The 12,976-nt window shown below is 33.0% G+C and overlaps 2 protein-coding genes across 3 annotated transcripts; one reads left to right on the top strand and one right to left on the bottom strand.

Annotated features, from left to right (window-relative positions):
- Positions 1-5,417, top strand: LOC145814528 (callose synthase 3-like). 2 transcript variants are annotated; one of them, XM_082911417.1, is made up of 9 exons: positions 1-770; positions 920-984; positions 1,889-1,982; positions 2,228-2,338; positions 2,431-2,547; positions 2,628-2,717; positions 2,809-2,900; positions 3,357-3,434; positions 5,124-5,417. In XM_082911417.1, exons 4-9 carry the CDS (start codon positions 2,324-2,326, stop codon positions 5,287-5,289), a joined length of 558 nt encoding a protein of 185 aa, XP_082767543.1. In that variant the 5' UTR covers positions 1-770; positions 920-984; positions 1,889-1,982; positions 2,228-2,323; the 3' UTR covers positions 5,290-5,417. The 2 variants fall into 2 exon arrangements, with proteins under 2 accessions (XP_082767543.1, XP_082767542.1); XM_082911416.1 differs by having other exon boundaries at positions 1-984.
- Positions 5,418-6,428: 1,011 nt separating this feature from the next.
- LOC114287637 (late embryogenesis abundant protein At5g17165) lies at positions 6,429-12,626 on the bottom strand. The gene is made up of 2 exons (XM_082911419.1): positions 12,344-12,626; positions 6,429-6,962 (listed from the first exon to the last, which is right to left on the bottom strand). Exons 1-2 carry the CDS (start codon positions 12,586-12,588, stop codon positions 6,704-6,706), a joined length of 504 nt encoding a protein of 167 aa, XP_082767545.1. The 5' UTR covers positions 12,589-12,626; the 3' UTR covers positions 6,429-6,703.
- Between the last annotated feature and the right edge of the window lie 350 nt (positions 12,627-12,976).

Raw genomic sequence — 12,976 nt, 5'->3', positions numbered from 1 at the left:
TTCGAAACTGGTTGTTGTCTTGTGTAATTGTATATGCCCTAGCTATTTATCTGCATAATGACTCTCTGTGGGTGTAGGATGTGACTCTTGCAATGGTTATGTTTTACCCTCCATATAGGGTGTTAGAGTTAAACAGTGACTGAAGCAGACAATAGTGTCCATTAGATTTCTTGATTCATGATATCATCTTATCTTCTGCTGGTATTATGCATGCTTACAAATGAACCACCCCAACTGTTGGTCCCCCCTTTCTCTCCCTCATAAACACTTGGATGACAGTGGCCCCCACTCTCTCTGTGTGTTGTAGCTATTAGGTAATGTTGACAATTGTGGTTCCCTGTGCCCTTTCATTTTTGTCCTTTCGATTTAATTCTGCTAAATTTCTTTTTGCATATGACATGAAAATAAATATCAATGGGAGCACTGGTGATCATTTGGTTTATCATGTTTTTACATTTGGCATGCTGATTAAAATATTAGTTCAGTTGTTGAGTCCCAATCAGTTATGCTGGTGCCACTACTAGAAAATTGATTTTTTGCGTCTATTTTTTTGTGATTGTCTGATTAGCCGTGGCAAAAAAAAGAAAGAAAAGGCGACGGTATAATGAAACGCAAGCAGTAGTAAAAGGTTCCTATTTTCTTTCATTTATTTGCGCACTTTTCTTAGTTTTGCCCTAGCAGACTCACTCAACTCTCTCTCTCTCGTTCTTGCTTTCTGCCTCGCTCTTGCTCTCACTCACCTGCCCATCGTTGTCTGAAGAACTCCACCGGTATGAATCTCTCCCTCGATCTCTCAATCTCTCTGTTTCTGTCTCGATCTCTCTTCCTCTCTTGATCTCTCAATCTCTCTTTCGCACAATCTCGCTCTCTCGCTATGTCTGTGTACATCTCTCGCTGCAATTTGCTCGATTCATCGCAGAGAAACCCTAACTCTGCTAGTAGACTGCATTGAAAAGGTCTCTTGGAGTTCTCAAATACAGCAGAGTAAGCTCACCTATCATGCATTTCATCTATCTCAAAATTCACCTACGTTACACACACACACTTAGACTATCTTTGAGCTTCATTGTGTACAAATCAGGTACCTACTCTCTTCAAATTTCCTTTGTTTTTTCTATTTAGTTTGTTTCGATTCGTTTCATATCTGTACTTGATCTGGTTTTGTATCTGAGAATTCCTGTGTTTTTATTTTTTGCACTATAATAATACATTTTTTTTATTGATTTGTTTGTTCTCATTTGAGTTTGATCTGGTTTTGTAGATCAGAGTTCTTTGGTTTATTGTGATTAATTTAGTTATCTTTAGATTCAGTATTTGCTCGTCAAATTGATATGGATCACAATCTTATGATTGCAGTTCTTTGTAATTTTATATAGCGTTAGTCAAATGAAGTTTGAATGATAGGTACTCTTTGAACTACTTGGATTGATCAAATTACAATGACAGCTTAGTATTAAATGTCTCTCTCGTTATGCTGCTTGTTTTCTTCACATTCAGATTCCAACTCTGTTAAAAGTTCCTTTGTTTTTCTATTCGGTTTGTTTTGATTTGTTCTCGTTCTATATTGAGTTCTTATCTGTACTTGATCTATAACTCAGAATTTATTGTTGTTTTTTTATTTTTTATTTTTTTATAGTATAATCATACACTTTGTTTTATTCAATTCCAATGTTTTGTTGCTCAATTTTTTACAGTATAATCAAATTCTCTCTATTTCTTTGAATCTCTATGTTCTTACACCATTGTTTTTTCTTGTTTTGTTTTTTGGCTTTTCAATCTATTAATCTTTATCACCTGATTTTGATAGGAAATTGTTTTTGTTGTTGTTGTTGTTGTTGTTTTTTTTTTTTTTTTTTTTTTTTTTTTTTTTTTTTTCCTTCTAATGCAGCGCTCGGCTTACAAAAGCATATCAAACTGCTGCTGTTCTATTTGAGGTTTTGAAGGCTGTTAATCTGACAGAATCTCTTGAAGTGGCAGATGAGGTGAAACTGACAGTTTGTTGATTGGTGATATTTGAATAATATCAGTCCCTCGATGGAACTTCTTGTATCAGTTTTGTCTAGGCTAAGACTAACCCACTTCTATTTAGAACTTTGTTGTGCTTCTGGTAGTCTTCTTTCATATTGAGTGTTGATGTATCTAGTTTGTTTGTTTGTTTTGTATATATATATATATAAGTTTTTTTTTTTAAAAAAATAATAATAATTGGACATACATATGCATGTAGATTTTGGAAGCTCACAGTAAGGTTGAGGAAAAGACTGCGATATATGTAACTTATAACATACTTCCTCTTGATCCTGACAGCTCAAATCAAGCAATCATGAAATATCCTGAGGTTAGTTTTTGAATATCTAGAGTAGTGTTCTTGACCTTTTTGAATTATATCTTTAAAGTACCTTTTTTATACCTTGGTTGTTTAATTTACAGATTCAAGTTTCTGTTTCTGCACTTCAAAACACCAGAGGGCTGCCATGGCCCAAGGGCCACAAGAAGAAAGTAGATGAAGACATTCTAGACTGGCTTCAGGCTATGTTTGGATTTCAGGTGACTTTCTTGTTGCTTTCGATCACTTCTTTTCATTTGAATCTTGATGGGAATCTGTTTCTCTAACTATTGATCTGCAGAAGGATAATGTGGCAAATCAGAGGGAGCACTTAATATTGTTGCTGGCAAATGTGCATATTCAGCGATTTCAGCCTGATCAGCAGCCCAGGGTATTCTGCTCACAAATAGCGTTGGCTCATAATATTTTATTTTGTTTAAAAACACTTAGTTATTCATAACATATACCTCATTCATGTTCAGTTGGATGACACCGCACTTACAGAAGTTATTAAGAAACTTTTCAAAAACTACAAAAAATGGTGCAACTATTTGGGTCGCAAAAGCAGTCTTTGGTGAGTGGAGATTTTTACTTTCTTATTTTTTTTTATCATTTTTATGGCTTAGTGGAATAATTATATTCTGATTAAGAATGACTTCTTCCTCCATTATCCATATATCTCTCATTTTCTTTCTTGCTAGTCAAACATTGACTTGTAGGTTATCTTAAAACTTTTTTTAGTTCATCATTGTTGTATGTTGTGGTTAATTTTGGTGATTGGTTTAACAGGTCTGCAATTATAAGTGAATTCTAGTTACTTACAATTCTTATTTTTCTAGAATTGTTATCTGCTCTGCTTGAAATATTTTTCCAACTCCCTGATGATGGTACAACCGAATCATATTTTGGTTAAATTTATGCTCATAAATGGTTACTTTCGATTTATGGTCTCATAATGCAGATGACTTTAGTCCAAGTTGTAGCATGTTTCCATCACCTCAACTTATTGTTTAGGTGAATTTGTTTTCAGGTTTGACTTCAGCTACAAATCTAACAATTGGGGCGTCGGCCTTCCACCAAAAGAAAAAAATGAAAAAAACTGGCCCCTGTAAGCATTCAGTTATTTCCTTTTTAACTATGGATTTATATAGGTTACACCCAAACTTCTTTTGGAGTTTAATTTTTCTATGCATACAATTCTATTTCTTGGTTTACCCCTTGCTTTATAAGCATCCAGTTTTATATATAATATCTATAATAAGCTTGAAGGTGTTGTTTCTTCTTCAGAATTAAACCAAGATTAGCAGATCCATCCTTCAAGCCTCAGAGTAGTCACATTCTTGCTGCTGTAGAGAATTTTTTAAATGTGTTACAAATTTGGTACTCTTCACCACTTTTCTGATTGAGGACAGCAAATGCCATCCAGGTTAGAACAGCTATTATTACACTTTCTATTTAATAAGAAACTGTGGCATGACTGGTCAAGGGGGCATTAGGATAAGGAATTGGTTGGAAAGTTTGCAATTATAGATAATTTGGATTATAAACAAGGGGGCATAAGGATCATGGGGTGCTATTCCTTTGTTTAAAAAACGCTGCGAACACCTGTTTCCAACAGCAAGGGAAAGAAGAGGATCTTTTTAATTCTCCTCAATTAGGGGGTAGCTTGTGTGATTAAATGATGATTTTGTTGCTGCTGATGGAGACAGGTAGCAGCATCTATAGTTAGTTCAACTTTGAGAAAATTGTTTATTATGACAACAATGAACTGTTTCTGAATTATGTCCTAGATTAGATGTTGATGGCACCAGAAAATGACTTTTAGGAAGTAAGACAATCATTTTTAGGCATCCTTATAGTCATTCAATTAGTCATGAGTCCGTGCTGATGGAGACATGGGGTAGCATCTGTGCTTAGTTCAAGTTAGACTTCCTCAACAGAGTGCTTAATTGAGGCATGTTGCTTTAAAAGAGAACATCTATGAAGCAGCAACTACATTGTTCTTAGAAAAGGAAATTCTGGGATAATAAAGCTGAAAACCAACTACATTGTTCTATAGATGAAGAGAACAAAACAGTCCATTTGACAGCATTGGAGGGAATAGATTGCTTGGAGTTCTATAAGAGTTGTAACCTCATCTTTCAGATCATTCCCAAAGGAGAGACCAAAGTGGTGAAAATTACAATAGAGTATGAGAAATGAAATAAGGATGTCCCTGATCCACAGAAATATCTGAACTACTTGATTAATCTCTTTAAAGATGTTGATTCTAAGCTTGTCCAAGCTTAATGCAATGGCTATATATGAATAATGGTTATAGTATGACACTATGTAATAAGAGCTGGGAGCTCTAGTGTTGATGCTTCCTAGTTTCATTCTTATGACACTACAAAAAATGAAGGTTTTAGAGACTAAAATTTAGGGACAAAGTGTGGTTTGTTTGGATCTAACATTTAGAGATTAAAGAAAATAACACCACTGTTTTCACATTCTCAAACATGGCTAAGTGTGGTTTGTCTTATACTTGATTTGGTTTTGACTTAGTTTTAATCTTGTAGGGATAGTGCCATGTGCTTGTAGAATTATATTAAAACCGAGGCAGGTTTTGCACTGCATATCTCATTGTTAAATTTGCAATAAGAAATATATAGCCTCCTGCTATTTGAAATCTGGATTGTGACATGTTACCTTTTTTCAATCTAAGTGCACTATACCCATAGGAGTGATTAAAATTGATAATTTTTATTTTGGCAGTATATAATTTTTATCATTAATGCCTGAAATTTTTGTTGCATAGGTGCAATGTGGTGATGTGGAATTTGAAAAGAAAATCGATGAGAAGATTGGCCAGTTCACCGATAGAGTGGAGAAACACCCGAGCAAGAAAATTGATGAGAAGATTGGCCAGTTCTAGATTGTATTTTTTTCATAAAAGAACTTTTTCCAAGTTTTTAGTTGAATAACTTTCACGTATGGCTCCAATTTTGAGACTCAAATGGAATGTTCAATTAAACTACAATGCGCTCCAATTTTGAGACTCAAATGGAATGTTCAATTAAATTACAATGCTATACTGTTTGAATTCTTGTCATTGCTATTCCTAGAGTGCTTAACGGTACACTTTTTTCTTTTTTTTCTTTTTTTTTTTGGCGACGGTAACAAGATAATCGCCAAAAATCATGTTAGTGTTTTTCTTTGTTTTTTGTGACGGCAAAATAACAGTCGTCATAAGTAGTTTAGGCGGTCGCAAATAATTTGCGACTGTTGCTTTGCCGTCGCAAAAAAGTATTTGCCACCCCCACATTCGCAACCTCCATTTGCCGTCACATGAGCCGTCGCAAAAAGTCTTTTGCGATTGTTTTCTATTATTTGTGACGGTTTATAACTGTCGCAAAAAGTATTTTTTTAGTAGTGTGCTGAAGCGTTGTTAGTGAGAAATTGAAGTTGTTTTCATTCAGAATTATGTTTTCGTTCAGAATTACAATATTCTCTGATAACAATGTTTTGGTGTTATCGTCACATTGAGCAATTCTGATATCTCACACATTAAATAAAGACCTCCTACGCTCCTACAAATCTGTCCAAACTGACTAGAATACACCCTAATGTTTTGCTCACCCTGTTCCAAACCAGCCTCGTAATGATTAGTGGAGTACTGTGCCCTTCGGTGGGCTCACTTCAGACTTATTTCTGTGATCTAAATTGTTTATTTGGTAAAAATCTAATATTAATAGAGATAACGTGGATCGCATTTGTATTTCTAAAATTTAGACAATAAATATAATTTTGATAATAGACCATTCTTTTTTCAAGATAGTATGACTCCACAATGTGGCTATCAAAATCGGCACCAGACAATAGTAACTGTTGTGTCTTTCCCGAATCATATGCATTTTCAGTAGAATTTTCACCTTTAGGAAAGAAAGAAAGTGTAGATATTCTTTCCCTCTTCCACACTCTACATCCATTGGGCCCCAAAACTGTTGTTGGTAAATCTTGAGGCTGTGTGTAGTTTGCCCATCAACTTCCAAGTAACATTTAAACCCATACACATACGATATGCAGAAGCTATTAAGAATCAAATAAAGGTGAGACAATCATATATAGGTCTAACCAAGTGTTTTTATAGCCAAGAAAACCATAGTGCATGCCATAACAACATGCCTCCATAAGTACATAACCTTACATAACACAAGACTCGTATATTCTCTTCACCTGCTTTAGCTTGCTGCACATAAAAACCAGTGTTATTTCTGTTGCACTCTTGATACTATTATATATAATTATTCTACTTGACAATACTTGTAACAGTTGCTTAACTGTCCTCTGTTCTCCAATATATTGGTATCAGAGGACAGTCTATTCCTTTGCTTTGTGTCAAGGTTGGGAGGGCTTGTCCAAATCTTCGAGGGGGCGGAAGAAGGCCTTCTGCTCCAACACTGAATCCTCGCCACCATTCACAGTGGAGTGGAAGCCTGCAGCTCGGTTTTGCTCGGTGGCTGGGCCAAATACCCCTGTTTGTGGGTGCGGAGCCCAGTATTTGTCGGATTGAGGCTTGATTACATCGTCCGGGACCACGGTTGGATGGACCTGTTCGTCCAGGTTCTTATCGTACACTGAACCATGCACAGCCCTCCTGCATAATCATCACCATCTCATAATTGTTAGGACAGTAAAATTTACATCAAATAAAATAGGAATGGCAATGAAAATGGCCAAAGTTTTCATTCGGGATGTTTACATATCAGTCTGGTTCCAGAAATTTAGGAACACAACTGGACCACATAGCTTTTGAAACGGGAAAAAAAATTAAGTACTTGGGAAAAAAAAATCTTATGAATATGAAAGGTTCAATTTTTTTGAACCTTAATTCGGGAATCAAAACGTAATCAATCAATGGATGTTCCCTAATTACATTGTAAACTATTATAAAGCAGAAAAGGACTGATCAAAGATTAGTGGCGGCAAGAAAAGGGGCACAAACACCGTCCTCTAAAAAAATTGAATTAAACAGTCTGATTTAATTTGGATAAATCTAGATCGATTTATCAATTCAACCAAAAAAATTGCCATAACTAGGACTAGGGGTGTGTACGGTGTGATTCGGATGGTTTGAGAGTAAAATTATAAATTGAATAGTAGTTTGACAGATTAACAAATCGTGATTTGGGTGGTTTTAGACGGATTGACGGATTAAAGAATATTCTAACCAATTATCAAGTATTTACATAATATATAATATTAATTTGCATAATATTTTTCATATATATAACACAAATTAATTTTACATAATATGTTTTTATATATATAACTACTAATGTATAACAAATTTTGCAGATTAAATCTCTCTTACATTCATTTTTACTTTGATATTTCATTAGAGATTAAAAAATATATATATTAACTAGAACAGAGTAGAACAGTTTCAAAAGTAAATTATAAATTTTAAAATTTAATGCACAACTAATAGATAGAACGGTACGCATTGATACAAATCAATATAATTTTAACAGAACAATATTTTATATAGTTTTAATGGAGATCATGTTTAGCAAAGACTTATCAGTGTAAAATATAAAATAAAACAATCGTACTCCAGCAATACCCTTGTTCTCTTTTTAGAAAAGATAAAACTGTGTAGCCCACCCACTACGTTCTTGTCCCTTTCTTCCTATTATACCAAAAATGGAAGCCAAAGAGACTAGTGATCTGATAACCAGTGCTGTGCTGAGCTGAGCACAAGACAAGGAATATAAGGTGGCTCCTCCTGAATGTCACACTTGAAGATAGGCCCATGGGGTGTGTGTGTAGGATGATAGTCACGTGATTAGCATATCGTTCACCGACCCAAACGAAATTTATTTAGATAGATCAGATCAGATCAGATCACACCTATTCACAACTAAAATAATCTAGTCAGCATTGACCTCATCATCATAGCAACCTATCTTGAACACGATATAATCAAGTTATGATTTTTTATAGCAACCCATCTTGAATAGAATATATAATCAAATTTCAATAATAACAGCTCAAAAGCACACAATCTTTTAACCAATTTGGCATAGTCTAGTTGGTATTATGACTTTGGTAAGAGTTTAAACCTCATTTAGAAACATTTATTTTACAAATCTTTTAACTTTTTATATATATATAAAAAAATAGAGAAAGTGATATAATAATTTATAATGACTTTTTAACTTTTTAACTAAAATTAAAAATTGTCAAGAGATTATAGGTTTAACTTTCTTTAGAAGAGTTGAATGAAGTACTTGTTATTTTTTACGAAAATATGTGTAAAAAATAGAAAGAAAAATAAATCTGACTTTTTACTATAAGTTATATGCTTTTTGATTTTTTTAGTAACTTTTTGATTTTTAAGTTAAAACTGTTATTTTTCAAACGAGACTTTAATCATTATTTGTGTGCGGCCCACATAAATAAATGACTGATATTTATTTATAAAATAACATATGAATTGGACTGTTTAATACAATTTATCTAAGTTATTTATAATTGTTTTTTAATTTTATTTTGAGAGATTGTGTCAGAATATTTGATATAGTTTGTACTTACAATTTATTAAACAAATTTATTTGAAATAAGCTGAAAAAAAATAAAATAAATTATAACCTAAAGGAGCTATCGATTTTGATTTTTTAATAGAAAATGCTATAAGTCTTAGCCTGCGTTTGGTTGTATTTTGTAAATGTGATTTGAGAGTATGAGTTATATTTTGAGTTTGTGTGTTGTAGAATTATGATTTGAGTGTAGAAAATTTGTTTGGTAAAGAGTTTTGAAAATAATTTTGGAAAAAAGGTTAGATTTGAGTGGGAAATTGTTGATGTGACATTTGATATGTGATACAAAAATTTACAACTCATAACTAAACATACAATTCAAAAATATTTTAAAACACATAAAAAATTAAAAAAAATTCAGAAAATATTTTTTCCGATTATATAAATCAATTGCAAAAAAAAAAAAATTCTGGTCAACCGGCCGGACGTCCCGCAAAGCCAAATTTTGTAAATGTGGAAAGAAACAACGCTTCTGTCATAACAGGTGTTCTGTGCAGAGTTTTGTAATTAACATTTCAGACCACTAACCAAACACCATTGTGGAATTAAGGTGTAGAATCACCATTTCAGTTCACAACCAAACAGAACCTTAAATTTTCTACTAAATAAATGACCAAATGTCTTACATAGGTACAGGGTCTACAAAATTGCGGACCCCACACCCATGTGATCAAATGTTAGTATCCCTAACATTACCCTTTTTTAATCATTAACTTTTAATATATAATAAATTACACTAAACAACATTAATGCCACAATCAATAACTTTCTCCGGCTTAAAGTTGGGACTCATGATACAAGAGACTTTACTAATTAATGTACATATTAGTGTACTAACAGATGATATGACATTATTTATATAATTTTAAGTAGAAAAATGTTAGAGGTCCCAAATTTTCTACCAAATAAATGACCAAATGTCTCACATGGGTGTGGGGCCCACAAAATTGCGGACCCCACACCCATGTGAGACATTTGGTCATTTGTTTGGTAGAAAATTTGGTGTCCCTAGCATTACTCTTTTAAGTATTTGTAACTTGTATAATAAATATAATCAATAATAATATCATAATACTAGTTGATATATTAGTGTGTACACTAATGAATGTATGTAATACCACCGCTCCCAATATAGTGAAGGCATTCTTATTCATATGAGATCTCTTGTTTAATATCTACGAATTCCCCCCCCCCCCCCTCTCTCTCTCTCTCTCTCTCTCTCTCTCTCTCTCTCTCTCTCTCTCTCTCTCTCAAATGATAAATATAATTCATGTGTAGATCTAAGTTTTCCCACATAAAAGTCGACTGCCCGTTCTTGAAGTTTTATCTAACACATTGCCTAACTAACTGCCCATTCTTGAAGTTTCATCTAAGTTATTGCCTAACTAACCTGCATTAAAGATCCACTTGTCAAAACAAGTGGTGTTAGAAAAGCATGTATGAGCTAAAGACAAATCCACAAATGTATAAATTAACAGCTCAACAATTAAAGTGATTAAATAAGAAATGAACTAAACTAATATTACATTCCTTTGAAAAGCCTAAACAGGTCTAAAAGAAGGGATTTTTTAAACAAATGACAAACAACATTTCACATCAAAATGTCACATAGACCCCCACTGATAAATCAATGCCTACTTTTGTTTGCTTCAGAATGGCAAAAAAAACTACAACCACCCCACAAGGTGGGCCGACAACGCTCTACCTAAATGACCCTTAACTTATCCTATAATTCATGACAAGAAATTAAAATATTATAACATTATTCAATTACTAAAATACCCCTCCATATGACAACACCAATTGCCAATCCTCCAAAGGCCAAAGCAGTAAAGTTGTTCTTATCCCCTCCCCCCCTCTCTCTCTCTCTCTCTCTCTCTCTCTCTCTCACACACACACACACACACACACACACACACACACACACGCCCGCCCAGTACGGCACGTAAATCTGTTTGGCTCCACTTATTTTTTTATATATATTTCTAAAAACCTGTTATTACTACTCCATTTTATTCTAAATACACTTCTTTTTTTTTACAATAATGCTAGATGATTTGAAAAATTATAGCTCGAATGGCTCGAAACACCAAAAACGACGTTGTTTTGACACATTCGAACCATTCGAGCTACAAAAATTCGAGCCACCAAACATTTTTTTCTTTTTTATCTTTATTATATAAAAAAATAGAATGTATTTAAAGCAAAGTGAAATAAGAATAATAATTATGTATAATAAAAATAAAAAAGAGAGTATATTTAGAATAAAATGGTATAAAATAACGGCTCTCTATTTTTATTTTAAAAATATGTATCATAATATTTAGCATAGTTTCTATTTATTATATAAACCAAACCAAACCAAACCAACCCTAGCCTTAAGTCCCATCAATTTATTATATAATTGATAAAAAAATAACTCAAGTGAATTTTTAAAATTAGTTATTGAAAAATTGGAGGAACAAAATTATTTTAGCCCAGCTTCCACGACTTTTAATTTGCAAAAACGAACCGACATAACCGTATTTAGTGAAACCGTAATACACAATAACTAGGTTATTTTTATTTTCTAATTATTTAATACAAATAAATCAACATTATCTTCCTCTAAAATTATTAAAATAATGATGTTACACACATCAATTGTTATATCTATTAGTGTACTAACACATACTATAACAATGTAATTTCAAAATTATATATCCCGCTATTATACAAATTATAAATATTCAAAATCAATAAAATTTTACTATCATTAATAAATTAATTAATATACCAATTAATACATACGACTGTATTCTTATTAAAAATACCATATGTATTACTGTAAAACAAGCAACAAATCACATATTTTAGCCGGCAGAAGGAGATTTGAGATTTTTTTTAATAAAAAAATTAATAAAATAACAAAAATAAAAAATCCTCGCAATTATTGTTGTTTGTTTTATTGCAAAATATCGTCCTGGGAAAGGGCCTACCTCCCATCTACTCCACTCCGTGTCTCATTCTCACCATCCTTTCGAAAATTTATAATTCTTTTATATATTATTCTTTACAAAAATTAGATACACTACGGATAATTTTTTTGAATAATATACCAATAATCCCTCAAAATTAAAAATTTGGATCATTATAACGGGGCTAATGGTCTAATACTCCATGAACTGAGACAGCACCCTCCAGCCGGGAGCCCAGTCGTTGGGAGAAAACATACATTTCGGGGCCTTAGAAAAACCAGCAACAGTAAACACCATTAAAAATTTTTAGAAATGAATATCTGAGAGAAAATTATTTCAACAGAGTGCTAAAAAAATGCACAAATTAAAATCTCAAACAACAACATTCCAATTCCAACCATCTGAACTCAATTGCAACTCAACCATCTCCGAACCGTCCCCTCAGTATCAAGCAATGTATTGTGTATATATGTGTATACCTGAGAGAGTGTGAAGGAGACTGAAATGGATCGCGAGAGCTTCCGGCACGGATCTGGTTAACGAAACGCTTCCCGATGCCCACGAGTCCCCTACTCTGCGAATTGGCGGCCATACAATATAGCTCCGATTTAGAGAGAGAGAGAGAGAAAGAAAGAGAGAGAGAGAGAGAACGAGTAGATTGAACCAAAAAGAGGAGAGAGAATGTGGTGGGTTGAATTGCTGCTTTAATCCTAACACACTTCATATATACAAAAGGAGACAGAGGAGAGAGATTATTTGGTGCGGTTGGAACATTATTTCATATCATTAGAAAATGTTATCCGTCTTAAATTTTTTATCAAATAAATGATCAAATATGTCATATGGGTGTGAGGTCCACAAAATTACAGACCACACACTCAAATAAGATACTTGGTTATTTATTTAGTAAAAAATTTAATATTCCTATCATTACCCCATAGAGTGATGTTAAGAATCTATCAAAATTTTTACCAAATCTCTTTTGTAAGATCTATACATATGTGAATTTGTACAAGTCTCACACTTATATGAAAAATTTGATAAATTTTTTTATAAATTATTTGAGACCCATTACATTTTCCTATCCCATCTCATTCTCTTTGTGATATTGA

The sequence above is a fragment of the Camellia sinensis genome, unplaced genomic scaffold (genome assembly GCF_055761805.1).
Source record: "Camellia sinensis isolate YWXY unplaced genomic scaffold, ASM5576180v1 Unanchor11, whole genome shotgun sequence".
NCBI lineage: Eukaryota > Viridiplantae > Streptophyta > Magnoliopsida > Ericales > Theaceae > Camellia > Camellia sinensis.
This window is presented reverse-complemented; position numbering and strand designations above follow the sequence as displayed.

Excerpts from the sequence above, each read along its gene's own strand:
- LOC145814528 (XM_082911417.1), top strand. Across the intron at positions 2,718-2,808 it reads AGCCTGATCAGCAGCCCAGG|TTGGATGACACCGCACTTAC; the intron begins GTATTCTGCTCA and ends ATTCATGTTCAG. Across the intron at positions 3,435-5,123 it reads AATGAAAAAAACTGGCCCCT|GTGCAATGTGGTGATGTGGA; the intron begins GTAAGCATTCAG and ends TTTGTTGCATAG.
- LOC114287637 (XM_082911419.1), bottom strand. The coding sequence starts at position 12,588 with ATGAAGTGTGTTAGGATTAAAGCAGCAATTCAACCCACCACATTCTCT. Across the intron at positions 6,963-12,343 it reads TCTCCTTCACACTCTCTCAG|GAGGGCTGTGCATGGTTCAG; the intron begins GTATACACATAT and ends ATGATTATGCAG.